This window comes from Lontra canadensis, unplaced genomic scaffold, assembly GCF_010015895.1.
Source record: "Lontra canadensis isolate GAN:19392208 unplaced genomic scaffold, GSC_riverotter_1.0 scaffold34, whole genome shotgun sequence".
Lineage (NCBI taxonomy): Eukaryota > Metazoa > Chordata > Mammalia > Carnivora > Mustelidae > Lontra > Lontra canadensis.
Genome location: NW_022631028.1, coordinates 15,179,065 through 15,200,300, shown reverse-complemented (window position 1 = coordinate 15,200,300; position 21,236 = coordinate 15,179,065). Strand labels below are relative to the sequence as shown.

General features: G+C 37.3%; 1 protein-coding gene across 1 annotated transcript; it reads right to left on the bottom strand.

The window, feature by feature from the left end:
• Positions 1-9,979: 9,979 nt before the first annotated feature.
• On the bottom strand, positions 9,980-10,574 carry LOC116873610 (28S ribosomal protein S36, mitochondrial). Its single transcript, XM_032867467.1, has one exon. It carries the CDS (start codon positions 10,534-10,536, stop codon positions 10,225-10,227), a length of 312 nt encoding a protein of 103 aa, XP_032723358.1. The 5' UTR covers positions 10,537-10,574; the 3' UTR covers positions 9,980-10,224.
• Positions 10,575-21,236: the final 10,662 nt, after the last annotated feature.

The window sequence follows — 21,236 nt, the reverse complement described above, 5'->3', positions numbered from 1 at the left end:
CTCCATGCTCAGCAGTGAGTGGCTTGAAAGATTCTCTCTTCTTCCTGTGGCCCTCCCCCAACTTTCTCTCGTGCTCTCAAATAAATAATAAAATATTAAAAAAAAATCCACCTATAGGATCACTATGAAGATTAAATGTTATATTGCATATAAAGCTCTTTGAAGACCTTTTAACACATAATAAAGACTCAGTAAGTGTCAGTTTTGTTATTCCTGTTGTAAATAGGTAAATATTTCTGTAATTAATAATATCAATCCATAAAATAAATTAGGGGAACATGTGATTTGGTCATACCCTATAACATTGTCTAGAATCAATTGAAAGCCATATATATGATTTGTTTTATATGGAAAAGAGGAAATTTCTGTCTGTCAGGTACAGAAGGTGTAGCAGGATTTGCATCGCAGACTTTTCCAGGCATAAAGCAATCGCTTTTCCAGGCAAGGAATATCATTAAGTCCAAAAGTAAAGTGAGCATGACAATGAACCTGGATTTTATAAACTTTTCTTGGTATTATGTAATTCTAGGTCAGGGAGTAGAAGACAAAGAGAGGAGAAATTTTAGCTAACGTAGCAAAGTGTGCGTTCTGAGATTCATTTAGGTGACTACAGTGCCTTGTTAGTTAGAATGCTCGACTGGTAATTTATCTTTATTTGTCAGCTCCCTAGGGATGAATTTTTATGAAGGGCAAAATGTAAGTAGGAAGCAAAAATAACTGCTGGTTTTTGACTAGTGATTGTCTTCCAGTTTGGGGGTGATACACTCTAAAAGTCTTTTGTCAGAAGAAAGCTTAAATACTCCCCTAAACGGTAAATGTATAACTTAGCAGGAATTGGGAAACAGATTAATAGTTCATGTATTTTCTTTCACATGAACATATGATGATATTAACAATATTGGCTGAGAAATAATACCTAGATATATCAATTTAAGAAAAAACACAATCTTAGAATGAAGGGGCTTTTGATGTAATGTAGGGAACATTTTAATAAGAACACTTTTTCTGGCTGCAGTATTCTGTGAGTCAGTTATAAGCTCTGGGAAAGAAGTGACTCTGCATTTCCATGGAGGGAAAAAGCTTTATCTTTTACCCTGAAGGAAGAGCAAAGGGAGGGAGATCCTATCACCTTAGCAAATTCATTGGCTCCATGGAGGAAGGGAAGAGTAAAGGAACATGCTTTCAGCACCTTAGGGGAAAATAAACAGATTCCACCCCAAAGGAAATAGATTCCACCCCAAAGAACCCAAAGGAAAGGGTAAATGGGTTGTTGTAAGTCAGCTGTATCCTGTGGTCAGTTTCCAGTGGACACAAGTTACATTGTTTTTCTTGCTTTCTACCTAGGCCTGATCAGTTGGCTGTTTCAATGATTCCATTGGGGCAGCTGTAACACTGATCAGTGTGTTGGAAATTCTGTTTTCTGATATGCTTAGGAAGGAGCTACTCTAATTGGGTTAGTTAAATATTCCAATTAATAGAGGTTATCATATACATCATGGGAGGTGGCTGTTGTGGTACTCATTCATTCATTCATCTGCCTAGCAAATGATTATTGAAGACTTTCTATGTAGTAGGCACAATTTTAAATACTGTGAATACGTGATGCTCATGAAGATTACAAATGAGATCCTTGCTGTCTTGGAATTTCCTTTTCAGTGGGAGAAGACAACATGTAAAGTAACAAATGAACACCATGATTTCAAAGTGCTTGGAGAAAGTGAACAGGGTACTGTAATTAGAAAGTGACTGTAGGAAGGTGGGGTGATTTAGACTGGGTGGTCAAGGAAGGTTTTTCTGAAGAGGTGCCATTATAGCTGAGACCCATATGATAAGAAAGAACCAATGCTGTAAAGGATAGTAAATTGAGAGAACATCAAATGCAAAGGTCCTGAGGTTGAAGCAAGGTAGATGGACTTAAAGAACAGAAAGATGGGTAGGAGTGATGTGAGCAAGGAAAGTAGGGTCAAAAGGTCAGTATGGTAGTCAGGGACAGATCATGTACAATCTTAAAATCCAGAGGTTTAAAAAGTCTGGGATTTTATCTTGTATGTGATGAGTTACCATTGAAGCAAAGGGGTGATGTGATATGGTATCTATTTTAAAGCATACATAGTGCATGTATGGGGGGAGGTGTTTTGAAGAGTAGGCCTATCACTGCTTCTAAAAGTCCGAGAGAACTGGGGAGAAGAAATGCCAGTATTTATTAAATAGAAGAAATGGAACCTGGAGTCAGGCCTGGCTCTGTCACTCATTTGCTGTGCTTAGTTGAGACCCTTCTCTCTCTGGGCCTCTGTCACATCATCTGAGACAGAAAAAAAATAATCTTTAATACTAGATTCTCTTCCAAGTGCCTCTGCACACCAATATTGTATGGTTCAGTAGTTTGTGACCCTTTAAAAGGAGTAGAACTTCTAAGATTGAAATCACAAACTATAACCAACACCAAGCATGAATTATGGAAATCAACTAGGTGGAAGTAAACCCCTCGGCTGTCATCAATCCCCATGGTCTGGTGTGTTACCTCTTTGTTTGCATGAGCTCAGCGCATATTAACCACCTTTGTTTGGTGGCTCTTCATCGACCCCATTTTTTATTGTTATTTTTTGCATTTGCCACTTCTTGACACTCCTTGGGCCCAGCATTGCTCCTGACTGCACAAGGCTGGGTAGCTTGAGGACCTCTAGCAAGAGAAAGCATGTCTAACAATCTTTCATTTCTGATTTCATTGGCATATACACCATTTTTTTGAGTCTGGGTGTCTGCATTGTCACTCAGAAGTAGGACAAGTGGACATGAAGTGCACTGTGCTGTTCTCAGTACGTCTGCAATTTAGGATTGTTGCAAATCCAGAGCCAACTGAGAGACTTAACTTCCTGCCTAAACTCATGGCTTCTTCATGTAGCTATCAGAAGCCTAATTTAAATAACAAAGTGGTACCCTAAAAGACATACATCATTGAACCTATTCCTCCCATCCCCACTCCCATAGAAAGAGATTTTTTCCCCCCTTAAATTAACATTGTTATGGTTTATTTTAAATGCCCCATATGGATTTATTATTAAAAAGTGTTTAATTTTGAAATGCTTATATTGTCATATTCCTTTTTTAGCATGGAGTGACTGGGAAACTAAAACTGAAGAAATATTGAGGTGTTTTAGAAAAGAGTGTGGGTAAATATACCCTACTGTTTATCAAGTATTATTCGAATATTTCTTGAGTGATAGCATGTGATTTTATCTCTAACCTAGACATTTAGGTAATTACCTCTGCTGCATGTGTTAGTTTCAATTGCTGTGTGACAGGTTGCCACAAATTTAGCAGCTTAAAACAATACCCATACTTCTTCCCTGTGTCAGAGGTGAGAAGTCCAAGTGGGCTCAGCCGGGCTGCTCAGGGTATCAGAAGGCTGAAATCAGGGTGCTGGCTGGGCTGAGTTCTTATATGTAGGCTATGGGGGAATATCCACTTCCAACCTTGACTTGGGAAGGATGAAGTCTTGGAAGAATTCAGTTCCTGTGGTTGTAGCACTGAGATCCCTCATTCCTTGATGAAATTCTAGCTTTCAGTTCCTAGAGGCAGCTTGCATTCTTTGCTCCATCTGCAAGGATGCACGTGTTGAATCATTCTTTTGCTTTGAATCTCTCTGACTTTGGTGCGACAAGACAGATAAAGCTCTGAGCTGGTCCCACGTGATTAGGTCGGGGATACCCAGATAATCTCCTATATTAAGGTTGACTATGTCATAAGATAGAACCTAATCATGGAAGTAAAATCCATGGGATTCAGTCTTGGGGATTGTGCAGGTCATATATTTCATGGGGTGGGAAATCTAGGGGCATATCTTAGAACTCTGCCTACCACATTTGATTAACACAAATTTAGTTGCTTTTGTTTGTTTTGTTTTGTTTTTAGTCTGAGTTACCCAAAACCAGGTCCAAATTTGGGTTCTAGTAATTTATTTGGGAGGTGGTCCTGGCTAGCCCAGTGAAAGAGCGGGGGAGAGAGGAAAGTCAGTTAAGGAGTCCATTATTACTGTAAGCAACAAGAGCTCATCTGGAGACCCTCTAAGAGAGTGTAGCACATCCCTTAGAACTATTCACTTTTCCCTACACCCTGCATTGAAGTTTGCTGGGGGCGAGGGGACATTGATATCCAAGTGTTTTTGGTTTATGCTATGTGTGGGCAAAACCTGGTTCAGAGCCCAGAGAGTGCTTGTGGCATGAAACTCAGGACAATGCTGAGGTGTGGGTTCACTGCAGGCAGTGACTAAGGGCTGCCTGCTAGCTTGGAACGTCACCTCTATCATCTTTTAGTTCCTCAGGTTAGCCCAGGGAGTGGGAATTACTGTTGCCATTTTGCACATTAGGAAACTGAGGCTTAGGTTAGGTGGTTTGTCTAAAATTGCTCTACAAGTAGGTGGTGGACTATATTTAACCTACATTGCCCGACTCACTCACAGGCTACAAGAGGAGGCGGAAGCCACAAGCCTTCCCTGCTTCTGGAGTTACTCAGAATCTCTGTGAATCTAGTTCTCAAATGGGGAATAAATAAGTGCTGATGAGATTTTGAATAAAGGTGATCAGAATGACAATACATAATCCATGGAGACATAATGGAGAAGGTCCCCACTAATTCTCAAGGGGAAATACAGGGCGATCTCACATTTGTTTGCCTCCATTGTAGACTATTAGACCATGCTTACTAATAAAATTTCACATGATGAATGTGCTTTAATTTTCTTGTTCAGGATGCCATTGGTTCCCCATCTACTTTTATGGTCCATAGAAGAGGTGTGATAGTGCTGACAGTTTGAGCTTGGGTTTTGGAGTCAGTCTTTACTGAATTTAAAGTTATGTTCTGCCTTTCTCTGTATGTGTGATCTGAGATCTACACTAAGGTGGGGAGGGGGGCTCCTCTGTCCTTTGTGCCTTCTTCAAAGAATATGATAAATCAGAAGGCATATTAGAAGTGTTTAGTATTATGAAGTTCTCAGTATTTAGTAACTACTTTTATTATTACTCTCATTGACAGATGAAAAACTAATGTTCAGAGATAAGTGACTTGCCCAAGGCCATCTACTAGCTGGTGGTGGAATTAGCGCTAGAACCCAGATCTGGGTGAAACCTGTTCTCTCCTTGCTGCAAAGAAGATAAGAATTTCCCTTTTTCTTCTCTAAAATGTGGGATAACACCCAAGTGAATCATCTAGTACCTTTCAAGAGGCACTTTAGGCAACCGAGGACAGTCAATTCTCAGCTCCAGGTGCAGGGATCTGTAGGGATGCTACCGTCCCTCTAGGGGACTACAATGAGGGCACAAGGCCTCAGTGTACTGTTCTAGAACTCAACGAAAGGCAGAGAAATTGTTTCCAGTTGGTGCTGCTAGAGAGATGACCACCTCCTTGGTGGTCCTGAATGTTTTAAGGCTGACTTCTCTACATTGCAGACAGCACAGGCATTTGATCTTGTGGTGACAAATCCTATCAGTTAATTTCTTTGTTAAGAATTACTTTTTTTTTTTTTATTAAAGAGTTACTTTTGAACAAAAAGCCATGGATATTTTTCTTTGTCTACCTTAACAGACAAATTGAAATTCTAGATTTTTCTGTAAATAACTTCTGTTTAGCCTTTTCTTCACAAACCTTTAATTTAATCAACAGTACTGAATGTCTACCATCCACCAGGCACTATTGCAAACTTTGGGGATACAGTAATCGGCAAAATATGCAGAGCTCTTGCCTTGATGGAGATTATATTGTAGTTGGGGAGAGGGAAATTGGCAATAGACAAAATTAAGTAAATTATGTAATATGTCCAGAAAATAAGATAGGGAAAGAAGGGTAGAGAAGGCTGGAGGTTTATATGACAATGCTCAGCAGAAGATGATCTGAGGAGGTGATATGTGGACTGAGGGTTGTAGGAAATGATATAGAGAATCTTGCAGATACAAAGATAGAACGAAGTGTTAGTTTGAAGCACATTTTGTAGGTGATTTGAGGAGTAGGAAGGAGGTCTGTGTGGCTTGGGCTGAATGAGATGTAGATGAGTAGTAGATGAGGTTCTAGAGAAATAATCAGGAGCCAGAGTATAGAGGGTCTGATGCACCATTGTGAGGACTTCAGTTTTAAAAGTGATGGCTCACTCCAGCTGCCCTCATAGTGTGTCTGGCCTCATAGTTTTCTTCAAAAATATGAAACGCATATCTAGAAGAAATGTGGAACTAATGATGCTTAGATTTAATGATATTCAGATACCACAAAACAGGAGGTTCAAGTCTCAGTGCTAAGAATTGGAAGAGATGTATTTGGGGTATTCCTCTGCTACCCCATGGTACTTTAATAGTGGGATCCAGCTAAACTTGTGTTTATTCTGGTCCTTTAGGTTTTAGAGTTTTGTTTTTTTTTTCTTCTTTCAAATGTTTTGTTGTTTTGAGCTAAAAATCATTCTCTAAAAAGAAAATTTCAGAAAGGAACATCAAATGTACTAGCACAATTGTAACCCTCTAGATCAATCCCTTGCTTGGAAATTGGAGTTCGAATAATTAAAATCAATTGTTATGCTTTTTGCTACCACCATGATAGCATATTCCTGTCAAAGAGCTCCTGTGGGCTCTAGAGTAAGTGTGCTAATGGGATGTGGCCCATCTATAGCTAAAGCATTTTCAGCAAAAACCCATAAAGCTCCAATTACACGAACTATTCTTTAAAAAGTCCTTCATGGTGATTCTATTGAGCCACACTTCAAGAAGCAAAATTACATTATTAAGATGATCATTTGATTATTTTTGTCTGTATTTTTGTTTCTCTTCTTGCTGCTAGGGAAAAAAAATCTCATTTCAGATCTACTTAGAATTTATTGCTTCTAAGAATTTCCTCTAAAATAGAGGATGTCAGGAGAGCTACAGGAGTCTTTGCAAGTAATAACGGAGTAGCTTATTGGGCTAACCAAGAAACAAACATTAAGTAAGTGCACTTGAAAACAATTACTGGAACAGAGGAATAACTGTCAAAAACTGCATCAGAATCATCTATTGATTCTGCGATTGCTGTGTTCCACTCCCTGAGTTTCCGAATCAGCAGGAGGCCCACAGATTCACATTTTTCACAAGTCCCAGGTTGGGGTACCCATTTTAGGAAATACTGTTCTAGGATCACATTATACATACAATGCTGCCTTAGGTCTTGGATCTTATTCCAATGGTTATTATTAGTTCTCATCTGAGAGAGTCTAGATATTACGGATTTAAGAATTTAGCTTAGTGTATACTCCATCGAACAAGTGTCTAAGATGTAATTTCAAGTACAGCAAGGCTTCGGAATTAATTCAGATGAGGTTCAAGTCTTTGAAAAGAATGTGATCAGTTTTGGAGTGTTTCTTGATCAACTTTGGCCAAGTATTTCAAAACCCATTCTCCATATCAACTGGTTAACTTTTTGCTTTATATTCCTTCTGGGTACACCATAGTTCTACTTACTCTGTTTTCCCACCCAAAATACCTCCCACGTTGTCCTCTGTCTAAACAAACCTGACCCAAAACCTCAGTCAAATCTCAACTCTCTTATGAAACCTCCCATAAGGCAGTTTCTCCTTCTTCTGAGAACCTATAGCTTTTACTACCCAGACAATTAATACAGGATAAGGCAGTGACCTGTTTTTACCCTGCATTACAAGATTAACCTTGTATAGTTATCTGAGTTTTTGCAGGAATATGTTTGACCTTCTCAACAGATTGTAAGCAGAGGTTGTGAGCAGAGATTGAGGCTACTACAGAGTTGATGCTTAATATGTATTTATTTGAGTTTGGCTGAAGGCACAAATCCTACCAAACTAAGTATATACTATCTTAAATATAAGAAAAATAATTAATGTGAACTGAATACTTACTCTATAGAATTTGTATCATCTCACTAATTTTCTGTCATAATCATATGATGTTGATGCCATTATTATCCTTGTTATACCAGTGAGAAAACAAAGAGTTAACACAGTGAAGGGTCTCACAAAAGGTCACACATCCAAAAAGGATAGAGGTAAGATTGGAAGCCGGTCAAACACCAGAGCCTGTACATTATTCTTTGCAGTATTACTACCGAACCATGATCCTTTTCCTACCCTCATTCTCAGCAGCTCATACCTTCAACTCTGTGGAGTTCACAGTATGAGGCTAGTTTCTCTTCCCTCTGTCTCAAACTCATCTGAAACCACAGAAACCACATGAAAAATGGAGTCTGGCCACCTCCATTCTATGGATCCCAGAACTCTCCTTCTATAATGATTCACCATCAGGGGCTCTAGAAGCCACGGCAGCAATAAAGGACTCTAGTATCGATCTACTTTGAAATTATAGAGGAAAATAAATTACACTGAGCTTTTTTATTGGCATTGAGTGCTAGGTCCAGAGTATAGAAAAAATTAGCTTTTAAGGTTTAATTCAAAAGTCCCTTGCAAACTATGGATGCAGGAAAAGGAATCATCTTCTATTAGGGGATAGAGAGATAATGATAATAAATGCCTTTTTGAAAGTTTTGGTTTCCAAGCATAAGTCCTTCCTTAATAGTTCATGAGAGTTGATTAGAAACTCTAAAAATCCCATTATGGCCCCAAGCCCATAACTCCTCTTTTCCCTTTTGTAGAAAGATTTGGTCTGATAATACCCAAATAATAGCCATTGATTGAATAAGATCCATTCTATGAACATATTAATAATTAGATGCAGGATAATCATCTTATTATCTTTATTACTTAAGTAATGTATGAATCCAGCATTGTTTTAGACAATTCAAAGAATACATATATATACAGAAGAGGAAAGAGTGTTCCTTCAACATCCACCTCCTACTTGCTTCAGTCCACCCCTGTTCTGAGCTGTAGCCACAGCCAGTAGAGGAATAGTCATCCTTTATTCCCCTTGCTGCACACCTATATGTATATGTGCATGTAAAGGAACAAAGATACTTTTTTCCATAAATAGGATCATACTATAAAATTTATTCTGGCTATGACCCTTTTCTTCATTTGAAATGTTGAGATGTTTCCATTTTTATTTGACATAATGCCTCTTTTCCATCCTTTTTAAATTTTTTAAAGTTAGCTTTAAATACTCTGGTACTATCCCACATTCGATTTCACATTGTTTTTATATATATCTGAGGCATTGGGTTTTTTTTGAAGTACAGCTGACACACAATGTGACATTAGTGTCAGGTGTATAACTTAGTGATTTGACAAGTTTATGCATTATGCTGTGTTCACTGTAAGTAGAGTCACTATCTGTCCCATTACATCACTATTACAATATCTTTCACTCTATTCCTTATGCTCTGCTTTTTATTCCCATGACTTACTCATTCCATAACTGGAGGCCTGTATCTCTCTCTTCCTTTCATTCATTTTACCCAAACCTCCCCTCGAGCTACCATCAGTTTGTTCTCTATATTTATAGTTCTAATTCTGCTTTTTTGTTTATTATTATTATTTTTAGATTCCATTTATGAGTGGAATCACAGGGTACTTGTCTTTCTCAGTCTGACTTATTTCATTTAGTGTAATATCTACTAGGTCCATCCATGTTGTCACAATCTTACCCTTTTCTATGGCTGTGTGGTATTCCATTACACACACACACACACACACACACACATACACTTACTCACCACATTTTCCATATCGATTTGTCTATTGATGGACACTTAGATTGCTTCTATGTCTTGGCTATTGTAAATAATGCTGCAATAAACAAAAATAACTTCTTGAGTTAGTATTTTCATGTCTCCTGGATAAATACCTAAAATGGAATTAGCATATCATATAGTACTTCTATTTTTAATTTCTTGAGGAAACTCCATACTGTTTTCCCGAGTGGCTGCACCAATTTACATTCGCACCAATAATGCACGAGGATTCCTTTTTCTTCACATCCTTACCAACATGTCTTATTGATTTTAGTCTTTCTAACAAGTATGTGGTTTTTTTTTTTTTTTTAAAAATGTATACTTTAATAAGCATATAAACAATTAGGTAAGCTTTTGCAGAAGCTGACCAAGACACATATATTAGAAGATACAACTGTCCATCTAAATTTTCTATATTTCATTTTTTTTCTTTTTGCAGAGTATTCAAGTTGTTTGCTATATAATTTCTCATGTGCCATTTTGGATTTTTGGACAGTCTTTATTGTAAAGACTATTTTTTTGTCTGATGACAAATAGCAGCCACACTGTCCGTGATTATTCCGGACCTCCACGTTGGATAAATTCAATTTCTTCTTGAGATACAAGTTTCCTTCTGTATTTCTGAGGTAATGTTTTTATTATTTCTGCAGTGTCTGGTGGACCCTGATGCATCAGCAAATCTGGTGATTTACTTCCCTTAGAATGCTGTGAAATTGAAGAAGAGTGAGATGGTAGTCCTGCTGATCTCAAAACTTCTGATACATTAGGTTTAGGATTGTCTCTTCTGTCAGGGAATCTTATTAATGGAGTATGTGGCTTGACTACCTGAACGACCCTGCTGGCAGACGCCATCTTGCTGCCCATCATGACCCCGGGATGGGGCAGCTTCCGGGGCAGTAGCTAGGCGCCGATATCAAGTATGTGGTTTTGATTTGCATTTTCCTGATGATGAGTGATGTTGAGCATCTTTTCATGTATCTGTTGGCCGTCTGTATCTGGGATGTTGTTTTTATTCAGGTATGGTGAATAACAGATCAGGAGACAGTTGCTGTTGAAAAGATGGTCTGCGACTCAGTGGTTCCCACATGGAAGGAATATGCTATGCCATTACAGGACCACATGCAGGAGGTGCCAGGGCTGGTCAGGAGCCACAGTGAGGGGAGAGAAATGTAGTCTTTGTTGTGTTTTTGTTTTTGTTTTTGTTTTTGTTTTTTTGTGAGAAGGAATGGATGAGGTATGGTAAGCAAACCAGGCAAGTTTAGGATTGGATAGTTGGAATAATTTCAGGAGACTCTGGGATATAGGGGTGGTCCTTAATTGTCTGGCACCTGGCCCTGGAGTGATTTTGGGCAAAAAGAATGTTGGCTTGGTGTGTGAAAGTAAAATAAAGAAGATGATTAGGGGTATGGACTCTGGATTATTTGGTTTGGACATGAGAGTTAAGCTTGTAAGAAAGTTGTTTATAGTCTCCAAAAACTAGCTAGCCCTTGGAAAAGTGGTCCCTCCCTGGTTCCACAAGGCCCCAAGATGTTAAGGCATCAAAAGACATAGAAAATGTAAATGATTACTATAAACAGTTCTCCATTTGCTGAACATTTTGCTTTTTCCAGTCTGTTATTGTTGTTCTTATTCTGCCTACCTCACAAAGTGTGAAGGTCAAATAAGACAATATACAGGCAAAGACCATTAATTAAAAAGTGATAAACATATGGAGGGATGCTAATATCACCTATGATACCCCTTGTTGAATATTCCATAGCTGTAATGTTTTTCCTATTATGTCTCTTCCTATATAATGATTAAGATAAAAATGAAAGCTCATATTTAAGCAGTGTTAGCCAGGGTTGTGAAGAAACACAGCTTGCATCCATTTTGTATAGTCCCCTCAGTGATGTTGTCTAGTAGCTCTTGTCCCCATTTTAAAGATGAACGCTTAGAGGCTATGACAAAATAATGTTTCTAAGGTCTCTCAGTTCCTAAGGCAAACAGTTAGCTATTGTTTTAAACAGCTTTTTCTGGCCCTAGAATTCTTACTATGCGTTTCTGACCCTATCTGGTTCTAATACTTTGCCTCTTCTTTCTCTCATATGTAGTTGCTAATTGATCCCCATATATAAGGCAGTCCCATCTTTAGCCCTTGAACTTGGAAACGGAAATAACACCAAACTAACCTGCCTGACAGAGGTTCTTATGAGATTTCACATTGTCCCTGCCAAAGGCTGAGGTCACTCTGAACCCTGCTCTGTCCCAGGGATCCTACTGCCTGCCCAGAGAGTTTCCAGATACAGACTGCTTCCTGGATTCCCTTTGGTGATTCCAGCCAAAGATTTCCCCACTGCCCCCAGAACCTCAGTTGTCTGCTGCTTGCTTATTCCATGACCCATTTTATGCTAAGTCCTTTTAATAGTCTGCAGTGCCTGCCAGGCTGGGTTTTTCCTCAGCATCTGCAGGAGCTTTGTGTGCCATTGTCACTCCCGTTCCAGGACGAGCCCTTATAGCTGATCAGGCTTTGCTCAGTTGTGCCTCTAGTTGGGATCCTTTTAGTGCTCATTCTCCTCAGTTGCCCTCTACATAAGAGCTCAGATAAAGCCCCTTGCTCTTAATTCTTGTTTTATTTATTTATTTATTTTTATAAAGATTTTTATGTTTATTTAGAGAGAGAGCAGGGGTGGGGCAAGGGAGTGCGGAGAAGTAGAGGTAAGGGAGAAAGAGAATCCTCTAGCAGATTCTCTGCTGTGCATGAAGCCCTGAGATCATGATCTGAGCCAAAACCAAGAGTCATTGCTTAACTGACTGTGCCACCCAGGCTCCCTAATTCTCGTTTTAAAATATCACTTACCTGATCTTGCTTTCTCTGGCGTCCTTTTATCTTCAGTGATATTGGGAAAATCACAATTATAATATTGATCACCACCATTTATTGATCACCGACTATGATTTAGTGAGTAGGTAAGGCACTTTACATGTGGTATCTCATTAGATCTCGCAAGTTTTTTAGGTGAGTGTTATTAGCTCCATTTCTAGTAGGAAGGCACTGTACCTCAGAGAAGTCATCCAGTCTGTGCAAAGTCACACAGCTAGCGAGGGAAAGATGATGATTGTCTTTAATCTTTAACTGACTCTAAAGACCTTATTTTTCCCATTATTTTCTTCCTCTTTATAAGTAGGTACACAAAGTTCTGGTCATCATGGGCTTTTATGTCAGCACTTAATCCATCTGAGAGTTAAGTTGATAATGGGAAGAGGATGATCACAAAACTAAAGCTAGCCTGCCAGGATCTGTTCTCTCAGGGCAAGTAGACCTCAGTGCATCTTTCAAATCTTCATTCTTACTCTCTTTCAAGATGAATTCTGTTCATCCTGTGAATTAAAACCACATCCGGGCTATATGGAATGTTAAAGATGCTGCATGAGTAAAGCAGCTGGGGGTCCTCATCAGCACAAGAGAAAAGGAAAAAAGCAGAATTGAGGTATAAAAACACTAAAGTGGATGTCACACAATTTGGATCCAATCTTGCCTCGGTCACCAACTCATACTTGAAATGTGGGGATTAGCCAGAAGGGCATCTCCTGTTGCAAATGCTGTTGTCTGGGTAGTACTGCCTGGAGTATGATGGATTTTCAGGCCATATCTGGGCTTAGTGGTTAATTTCTGGGTACAAGTGGGATGAGAGGAGCATAAGTACCATGGGTTTCCTTCCCTGCAAACTATAAAATTTGAGCCCCAACATTCAGAAACTAACGTTCTTCACTTCATCTCCTCACATAGGAGATCCCAGGACATGTCCCACTTGAGAACTAGTATGAGTTTCTTGTATGCTGACCTGCTGTATGACTCCAAGAAAATAACATACAGGTTAGCTGCTTAGTGGTGCTGAATACTGCTAAAAGATCTGTTTACTATACATTAAAGGAGGAATTTTGCTTGAAAACATAAAGACTTGATATCCTTAAATCCTTAAAGTACAATCCATATTTTAATTTTCTTTGTCCTCAATCACGCCAGCACCCTAGTAAGCCTACACAAATAGACTGGAAAGAAAATCATCTTAATGGGAGAGCCAAAAGTGGTGGAGGTGTTGAGGGTTATTTTTTCCCTGTTGTCAATATTAGCTGGAAGCTGAAACTCATTTTGTGACCCTAGAAAGTTTTTACCTGGTCTTCCCTTTCCTTTTAGCCTTGTTTTTCTCCCAGCAAGCATTTATCCTTTGCCCAAACCGCTTTCCATTTTACACAGATTCTTTCTGCTATAGGGAGGCAGTTTGCCCTCCATGACCATGCGTGACATAAGAAGCCCATGATATGGCAAAGCACAGGGGAATTGTTATATTCTCACTGGCTGTTGGGCACCCCAGAGACCCTATGTGACACTATTGCAGCAGGAGCCAAATAGGGAAACCAAACTGTAAGTTATAAAACCCTTGATAACCTTCCATCTAAATCTGTGCCTTTTTTCATATATATGTTACTCTTCATCCTAGTCCCTTGCTCTGTGTTTTGCATCTGTAAATTTGTAGGCAAATGTTCCTTTCATGATAAGGAAACCACAAGTTAGCCCTAGCATCCCTTTGTGACACTGGATTGGCAATTCTATATTGGAATTCCCATTTTGGCCTTGTCCAAGACTCATACCCCCATTGCTATCACTGATGGTTATTTACTCTTTCCCTAACCAACCAGGGTGCTTGGGACCTTGAACCAGATGGAATCACATTCTTGCCTATTTGTACTAGCAACAGTAAGATTTAACACCAAAGAACAGTTCTTTGTTGGATCCATCATAAGCAGTACGGAGGCTCTCACAAGTGATAAGTGGGTCTAGGCTTTTGGGACAATATCTATGCATAAACTGCTCTTTTATCTCAGGATCAAGGTCACGACATTATAACACTTTGTGTCCTTAAGCCTTTAAAAAGCTCCTTGCACTTCTATGTTGAGTTTTTTCATTGTCTCCCTTTTCTCTCCTTTGTCCCAATTTTTATCATCAGATGTGATTTCTATGAGCCTCTGATTATGCCTGCAAATTATTGAAACATTGTCCACTGTGTTCTTTCTATATCTGTTCTAAGGTTCACTACTGGATCCATTTTACAGTAAGAAGCTGTAAGAAAGAATCACACATTTTTCTCTTTCCTGGACCCCACTCATCAACTTAAAAATTATCCCCTCTGTTCACTTCTTACTATTCAGGGTTGGGGGTGACCTGGAAAAGAACCTGCAGTAGAGTCCAGAGCTGTCCTTCATGTCCTCTGTGGCCACTCATCTTCCTTTTCAAACATGTTTCCTCATCTGTTAAATGAGAGGATTGGCCTAGATAATCTCTAATTATCTAATAATCTCTTCCATGACATACTGTGATTCTAGTTGATTCATATCTGAAATTTATTGAATTCTTAAATCCAAAAATTCTTCTGAATTCATAAATTCTTCTGAATTTATTGAATGCTTAATGAGTGCTGATCATTGAGCTCAGTACTTTTCTTGTATGTAAATGAGATACATACAAACTGCACAACATCCCTAGATGATAATAATAATGATGGCAATAATAGCAGACATTTAAGAAATGTGTCCTATGTGTCTGGCACTGTGTTAAGCTCTTTCTGTATATTATTTCATTAAACACCCACAATAATACTTTGCGGGTTTTATTTTCATGCCTACTTTACAGATAAAGAAACAGAAACTCAGAAAGATTTAAATAGCTCATCAAAGATAAGGCAGCCAGAAAGTGGGGAGTGGGGATTTGAATTTCAGACTCTTTTACTCCAGAAAATGAGATCTTTTCTGGGTTAAATGATTCTGGTAGTTATTTTCATAGTGAGTGCAAGTTTGGCCTTTGATTACCACTGCTAAATATATTTCAGGAGCATGAAGCAAAGAGATCCTGAAAATATTAATAATTTCGCAAGGGAAAGAACAAGGCACAGAAAAATAAGGCAGTTGTGGGAAGAGCTAGCAGGAGAGGAAACTCAGCTCTAAGCAAGGAAGAAGCAAACCCAGGAGGAGGCTTTCCAAAAGCTTACGGAGACAAGAAGGGAATAATTGAAATTAAGAAGATTATAAACCCTGTGGGTACTGGTGACCCTGAGCCACTCAGCAGGGATCCACAAGGACTGACATTTCAATGGTCCATGAAATCAAAAGACAATTAATGAATTTAGCCAGTCCTGTGCCTTGGGAGGAGGTAACACAGTTCAAAGTTAGTTCACCGCAAGATACAATATAATTAGAACACTTCAAAATCAAATTTTGATAAACACACACACACACACACACACACACACACACACACACACACGACCTCTCCAAATAAAATATTGAATCAGGTATAGAAATAGGAGAGGCAATTAAGTTAATTCAGTGAACTTTTGAATGCCAACCATTCTTGAGTTGTTTAGAAGCCCATGTTGTCAGCTCAGGAATTTGGATTTAATCCCTTCACTCACTGTCTATATTTAACAAATTCTTAATGTGTCACATCTGTTACCTTGTTATTTCCAACTTGGGAGATGCACACAAGAGGTGAATCACTCTAGGATTTTTGCAGTGGGGGCTAGGAGAGTTTTTAAACTTAAGATGTATGAAAATCACAGAAAACAATAGGTGAAAAATGCAACTTAATTTTATAGAAGGAGAGCACCTTTAAAGTTACCTCTCATACTACAGACAGACCATTTACTGAAAATAGGAGCATGTCTCCATCTTTTGCCACAAACAATACCCATTTATAAAGCTAATGTGTCAGTGATCTGGAGGTTACATGACTGTTTTCAGTGGGATGTTCTAATAGCAATGCCTAGCCTTATTACATCTCTCCCTGAAGATATCAAATCCCTTCAATTTCTTGTTTAATACATTTTCTCTGCAGATATCCTCAAGGGAGAGAGATAAGAAAAGTACTAGTAAATGTGTATATTAATTATGAATTAGATCCCACAGTTTTTTTTTCTCCCCTTTTATCCCACCATTCCTCATGGACACTGATGACCAAACATGTGCTCATACCAAAAACCCAAGGAGTCCTCCTGAAATTTTCCCTCTCTCTTACCTCACACATCCAATCAAGCAACAAATCCTGTTGCTGACTTGGAAGTATTTTGGAAGTGGCTGTAGCCACCACCCTTGCCTTCTGATTGCTAAAATATCGTCTTCTTGATTTCATTCTTTCTCCCTTCTAGTGTATTCTCCAAAGAGTAACCATATAAACATTAAATAACAACAACAACTCATCACATATAAATTAACCCTTTGAGGTTATCAGTGGATTACTTACACAGCAGAAACTGCAGGCCAGGAGAGAGTGGGATGATATATTTAAAGTGCTGAAAGAAAACAAGAACAAAAACCAAAAACTGCCAACCAAGATTACTTTTCTGGCAAAGGTTTCCCTCATAAATGAAAGAAAGATAATTATGTTCCCAAACAAACAGAAGCTGATGGAGTTAATCACCACTAGACCCGTCTTATGAGAAATGCTGAAAAAAGTTTTTCAAGCTGAAATAAGACATTAATAAGCAACCTGAACTCATATGCTTGTATAAAACTCACTTGTAAAGATAAGTATACAGTCAAATTCAGGATACTTGAATACTGTAATGGTGGTATATAAATCACTTAGGTATAGTGTAAGGGTTAAAAGACAAAAACATGGGTTCTCTGGTTGGCTCAGTTGGTTATGCATCTGCCTTGGCTCAGGTCATGATCCCTGGGGCCCTGGGCTTGAGCCCTGTGTTGGACTTCCTGCTCAGTGGAGCGTCTACTTGTCCCTTGCCCTCTGCCACCCCTCCCTCCACACATACCTTTTCATTTGCTCTCTCTCAAATAAATAAAATCTTAAAAAAGACAAAAATATTAAAAATAAGTACAGCTACAATAATTTGTTAATAGAAACAAATATAAAAAATATGTTCTATGACAGTAAGACATAAAACACCCATAAAATGGGCTGGTAAAGTTATAGCTTTTGTATGCAATCAAAGCTAAGTTGTCATCAGCTTAAAATAGATTGTTATAAGTATAAGATGTTTTGTGTATCCTCAGGGTAGCCGCAAAACAATAATGTATAGTAGATACACAGAAGATGAAAAGAAAAGAAGCAAAGTATACCATTATGGAAAATCATGAAATCACAAAGGAAGACAGCAACAGAAGATGAAAGAAAAAAAGAACCACAAAACGGCCAGAAAACAATTAACAAGAGGACACTACTAAATCTTTACCTTTAAATAATTACTTTAAATGTAAATAGATTAAATTCTCCAATGAAAAGACATAGATTGGATGAATTTAAAAAAAAAAAAAAAGACCGATATGTATGTGGCCTACAGGAGACTCACTTTAGGTTTATGGACACATATAGGTTGAAAGTGAAAGAATGGAAAAAGATATTCCATGCAAATAGAACTGAAAAGAGAATAGGTAGGGATAACTATGTTTATATCAGACAAAATCAACTTTAAGTCCAAAAGTGTAGCAAGAGACAAAGATAATAATTAATATAGTGATAAATGCATCAATGAATCAGCAGAATATAGCAAGTATAAATATATGTGCACCCATCATCAGAGCACCTAAATATAGTAAGCAAATATTAATAGATCTGAAGGGGGAGATAACAATGCAAAAATAGTAGGGGGCTTCAGTACCCCACTTTCAACAATAAGGTAGATCATCCAGATAGAAATTTGAGAATGAAGTATTAGACTTGAACTATAATTTAGACAAAATGGAAAGAAAATAGAAGGAAAAAAATAAAGATCAGAGGGCAGCGATAAATGAAATAGGCACTAGAAAAATAATAAAGAGAGCAATAAAATTAAAACCTAGATTTTTGAAAGGATAAGCAAAATTCACAAATCTTTAGCTAGACTAAGAAAAAAAGAAGATGAATTAAATCAGAGATGAAAAAGGAGACATTGCAATAGAGGATGGAGAAATACAAAAGATTAGAACAAAATGAGGATAAAAATCATATCTTCTCAATAAGATGCAGAAAAAACATTTGACAGTATGCAGCATCCTTTCATGATAAAAGATCTAAACAAGGAGAAAAGAAATGTACCTCAACATAATAAAGGTTATATATGACAAGTAGCTAACATACTCAATAGTGAGAACTTGAAAGCATTTTTAGGATTTCTATTCAACATAGTGTTGTAAATCTTTGTCAGGGCAATTAGATAATAAAAAAGAAAACAAAAAAGAAAAAACACAATATCTAAATTGGAAAGGAAGAAATAAAACTGTATCTGTAGATCCCACAGTATTATATATAGAAAACCGTGAAGACTCCACTGAAAACTGTTAGAACTAGTAAAAAATATTCAGTAAATTTGCAGTGTACAAAATACATACAAAGACCAGTTGCATTTCTATATACTAACAACAGATAATCTGAAGGGAAATTTAAAAAGCAATCTCTCTAACAAAAGGATATAACATGTAAATATTTATGCATCCAACATAGAAGCACCAAAATTATTAAAGCAAATATTAACAGACTTAGAGGGAGAAATGGACAGCAGTATGATAATAGTAGGGGACTTCAGTACCCCACTTAAACCAATAGACAGATCACCCACACAGAAAATCAATAAAAAAATACTGCCCTCAAATGACACATTAGTCCAGATGGACTTAACAGGTACTTGGAGAACATTCCATCCAAGGCAACAGAATATGCATTCTTCTCAACTGCATGTGGAACATTTTCTGAGATAGATTATATATTGGGCCACAAAACAAATCTTAATAAATGTAAGATGATTGAAATTATATAAAGCATCTTTTTCTAATCATAATGAAACTAGAAATTAATTACATGAAGAAAACTGGACAATTAAAAAATACATGGAGATTAAAAAACATGCTAGTGAATATCCAATGGATCAAAGAAGAAATCATGAGAAATAACTAAAAAAAACCTTGAGACAAATGAAAATGGAAATGGAACAACCAACATTTATGGGATACAATGCGAGCAGTTCTAAAAGAGAGGTTAAAGCAATAAATGCCTATCTCAAGGAACAAGAGAAGTCTCAAATAAGCAACCTAAGTACATACCTCAAGGAGGAAGAAAAAGAACAACAAATAAAACCCAAAGTTAATAGAAAGAAAGATTAGAGAATAAATAAGTGAAATAGAGAAAAAAAATAGGATCAATAAAACTAGGAGATGGTTCTTTGGAAAGATAAAATTGACCAACATTTAGCTAGACTCACCAAGGGAAAAAAAGGACTCAAATAAATATAATCAGAAATGAAAGATATGTTACAACTGATACCACAGCAATACAAAGAATCATAAGAGACTACTATGATGAATTATACCAACAAATTGGACAAACTAGAAGAAATGGATAAATTCCTAGAATCATACAACTGGCCAAGACTGAATCATGATAAAATAGAAAATCTGAACAAGCCAATTCATTACTAGTGAGGAAATTGAATCACTTTTCAAAAACTTCCAGTGAACAAAACCCAGGACCAGATAGCTTTACCACACAGTTAAAGAAGAATTAATACTAATCCTTCGCAAACTCTTCAAAAAGAAGAGGAAGGATCTCTTTCAAACTAACTTTATGAGGCCAACATTACCCTGATAACAGGCAGAGATACTACAAAAAAATCTACAGAACAATATCTGTGATGAACAGTAATGCAAATATCCTCAAAAATATTAGCAAACTGAATTCAATGATACATTAAAAGGGTCACACACTATGATCTAGTGGATTTTTTTCCAGTGATGCAAAGATGGTTCAACATCTCCAAATCAGTCAAGGTGATATGCCACATTAACAAAAGAAAGGATAAAAATTATATGATTATCTTAATAAATGCAGAAAAAGCATTTGACAAAATTCAACATCTGTTTATAATAAAAACTCAACAAAGCAGGTTATAGAGCAAATCCAACTCAACATAATAAAGGCCATGTATAAAAAGCTCCTAGCTCACATCATTTTCAATGGTGAGATGATGAAAGCTTTCCCTCTAAGATTAGGAACAAGACAAGGATGCCCACTCTCACCACTTTTATTCAACATAATATTGGAAGTCTTAGCCATAGCAATTAGGCAAGAAAAAGGACCAAGAGGTATCCAAGTTAACAGGGGGGAAAAAAAAAAAAATATATATATATATATATATATATAAATATATATATAATATATATTAGGTATTATATATTAGTATAGTATCTAATATATGATAATATAAATATATATGTATATCCCTAAAGACTCCATCAAAAAACTGTTAGAACTTAATAAACAAACTTAGTAAAGTTGCAGAATACAAAATCAATACACAAAAACCTATTTTGTTTCTATATACTAATAACAAACTATCAGAAAAATAAATTAAGAAAATGGTTCCAGGAGGAGTCAAGAGGGCGGAGAAGTAGCAGGCTAAGACTACTTCAGGTAGCGGGAGATCAGCTAGAGAGCTTATCTAAAGATTGCAAACACCTACAAATCCAACGGGAGAATGAAGTGAAGATGAACAGCAATTCTAGAAACAGAAAATCAACCACTTTCTGAAAGGTAAGACTGGCGGAGA

Bases quoted from the DNA above. Each gene is read 5' to 3' on its own strand.
- LOC116873610 (XM_032867467.1), bottom strand. From the start codon at position 10,536: ATGATGGGCAGCAAGATGGCGTCTGCCAGCAGGGTCGTTCAGGTAGTC.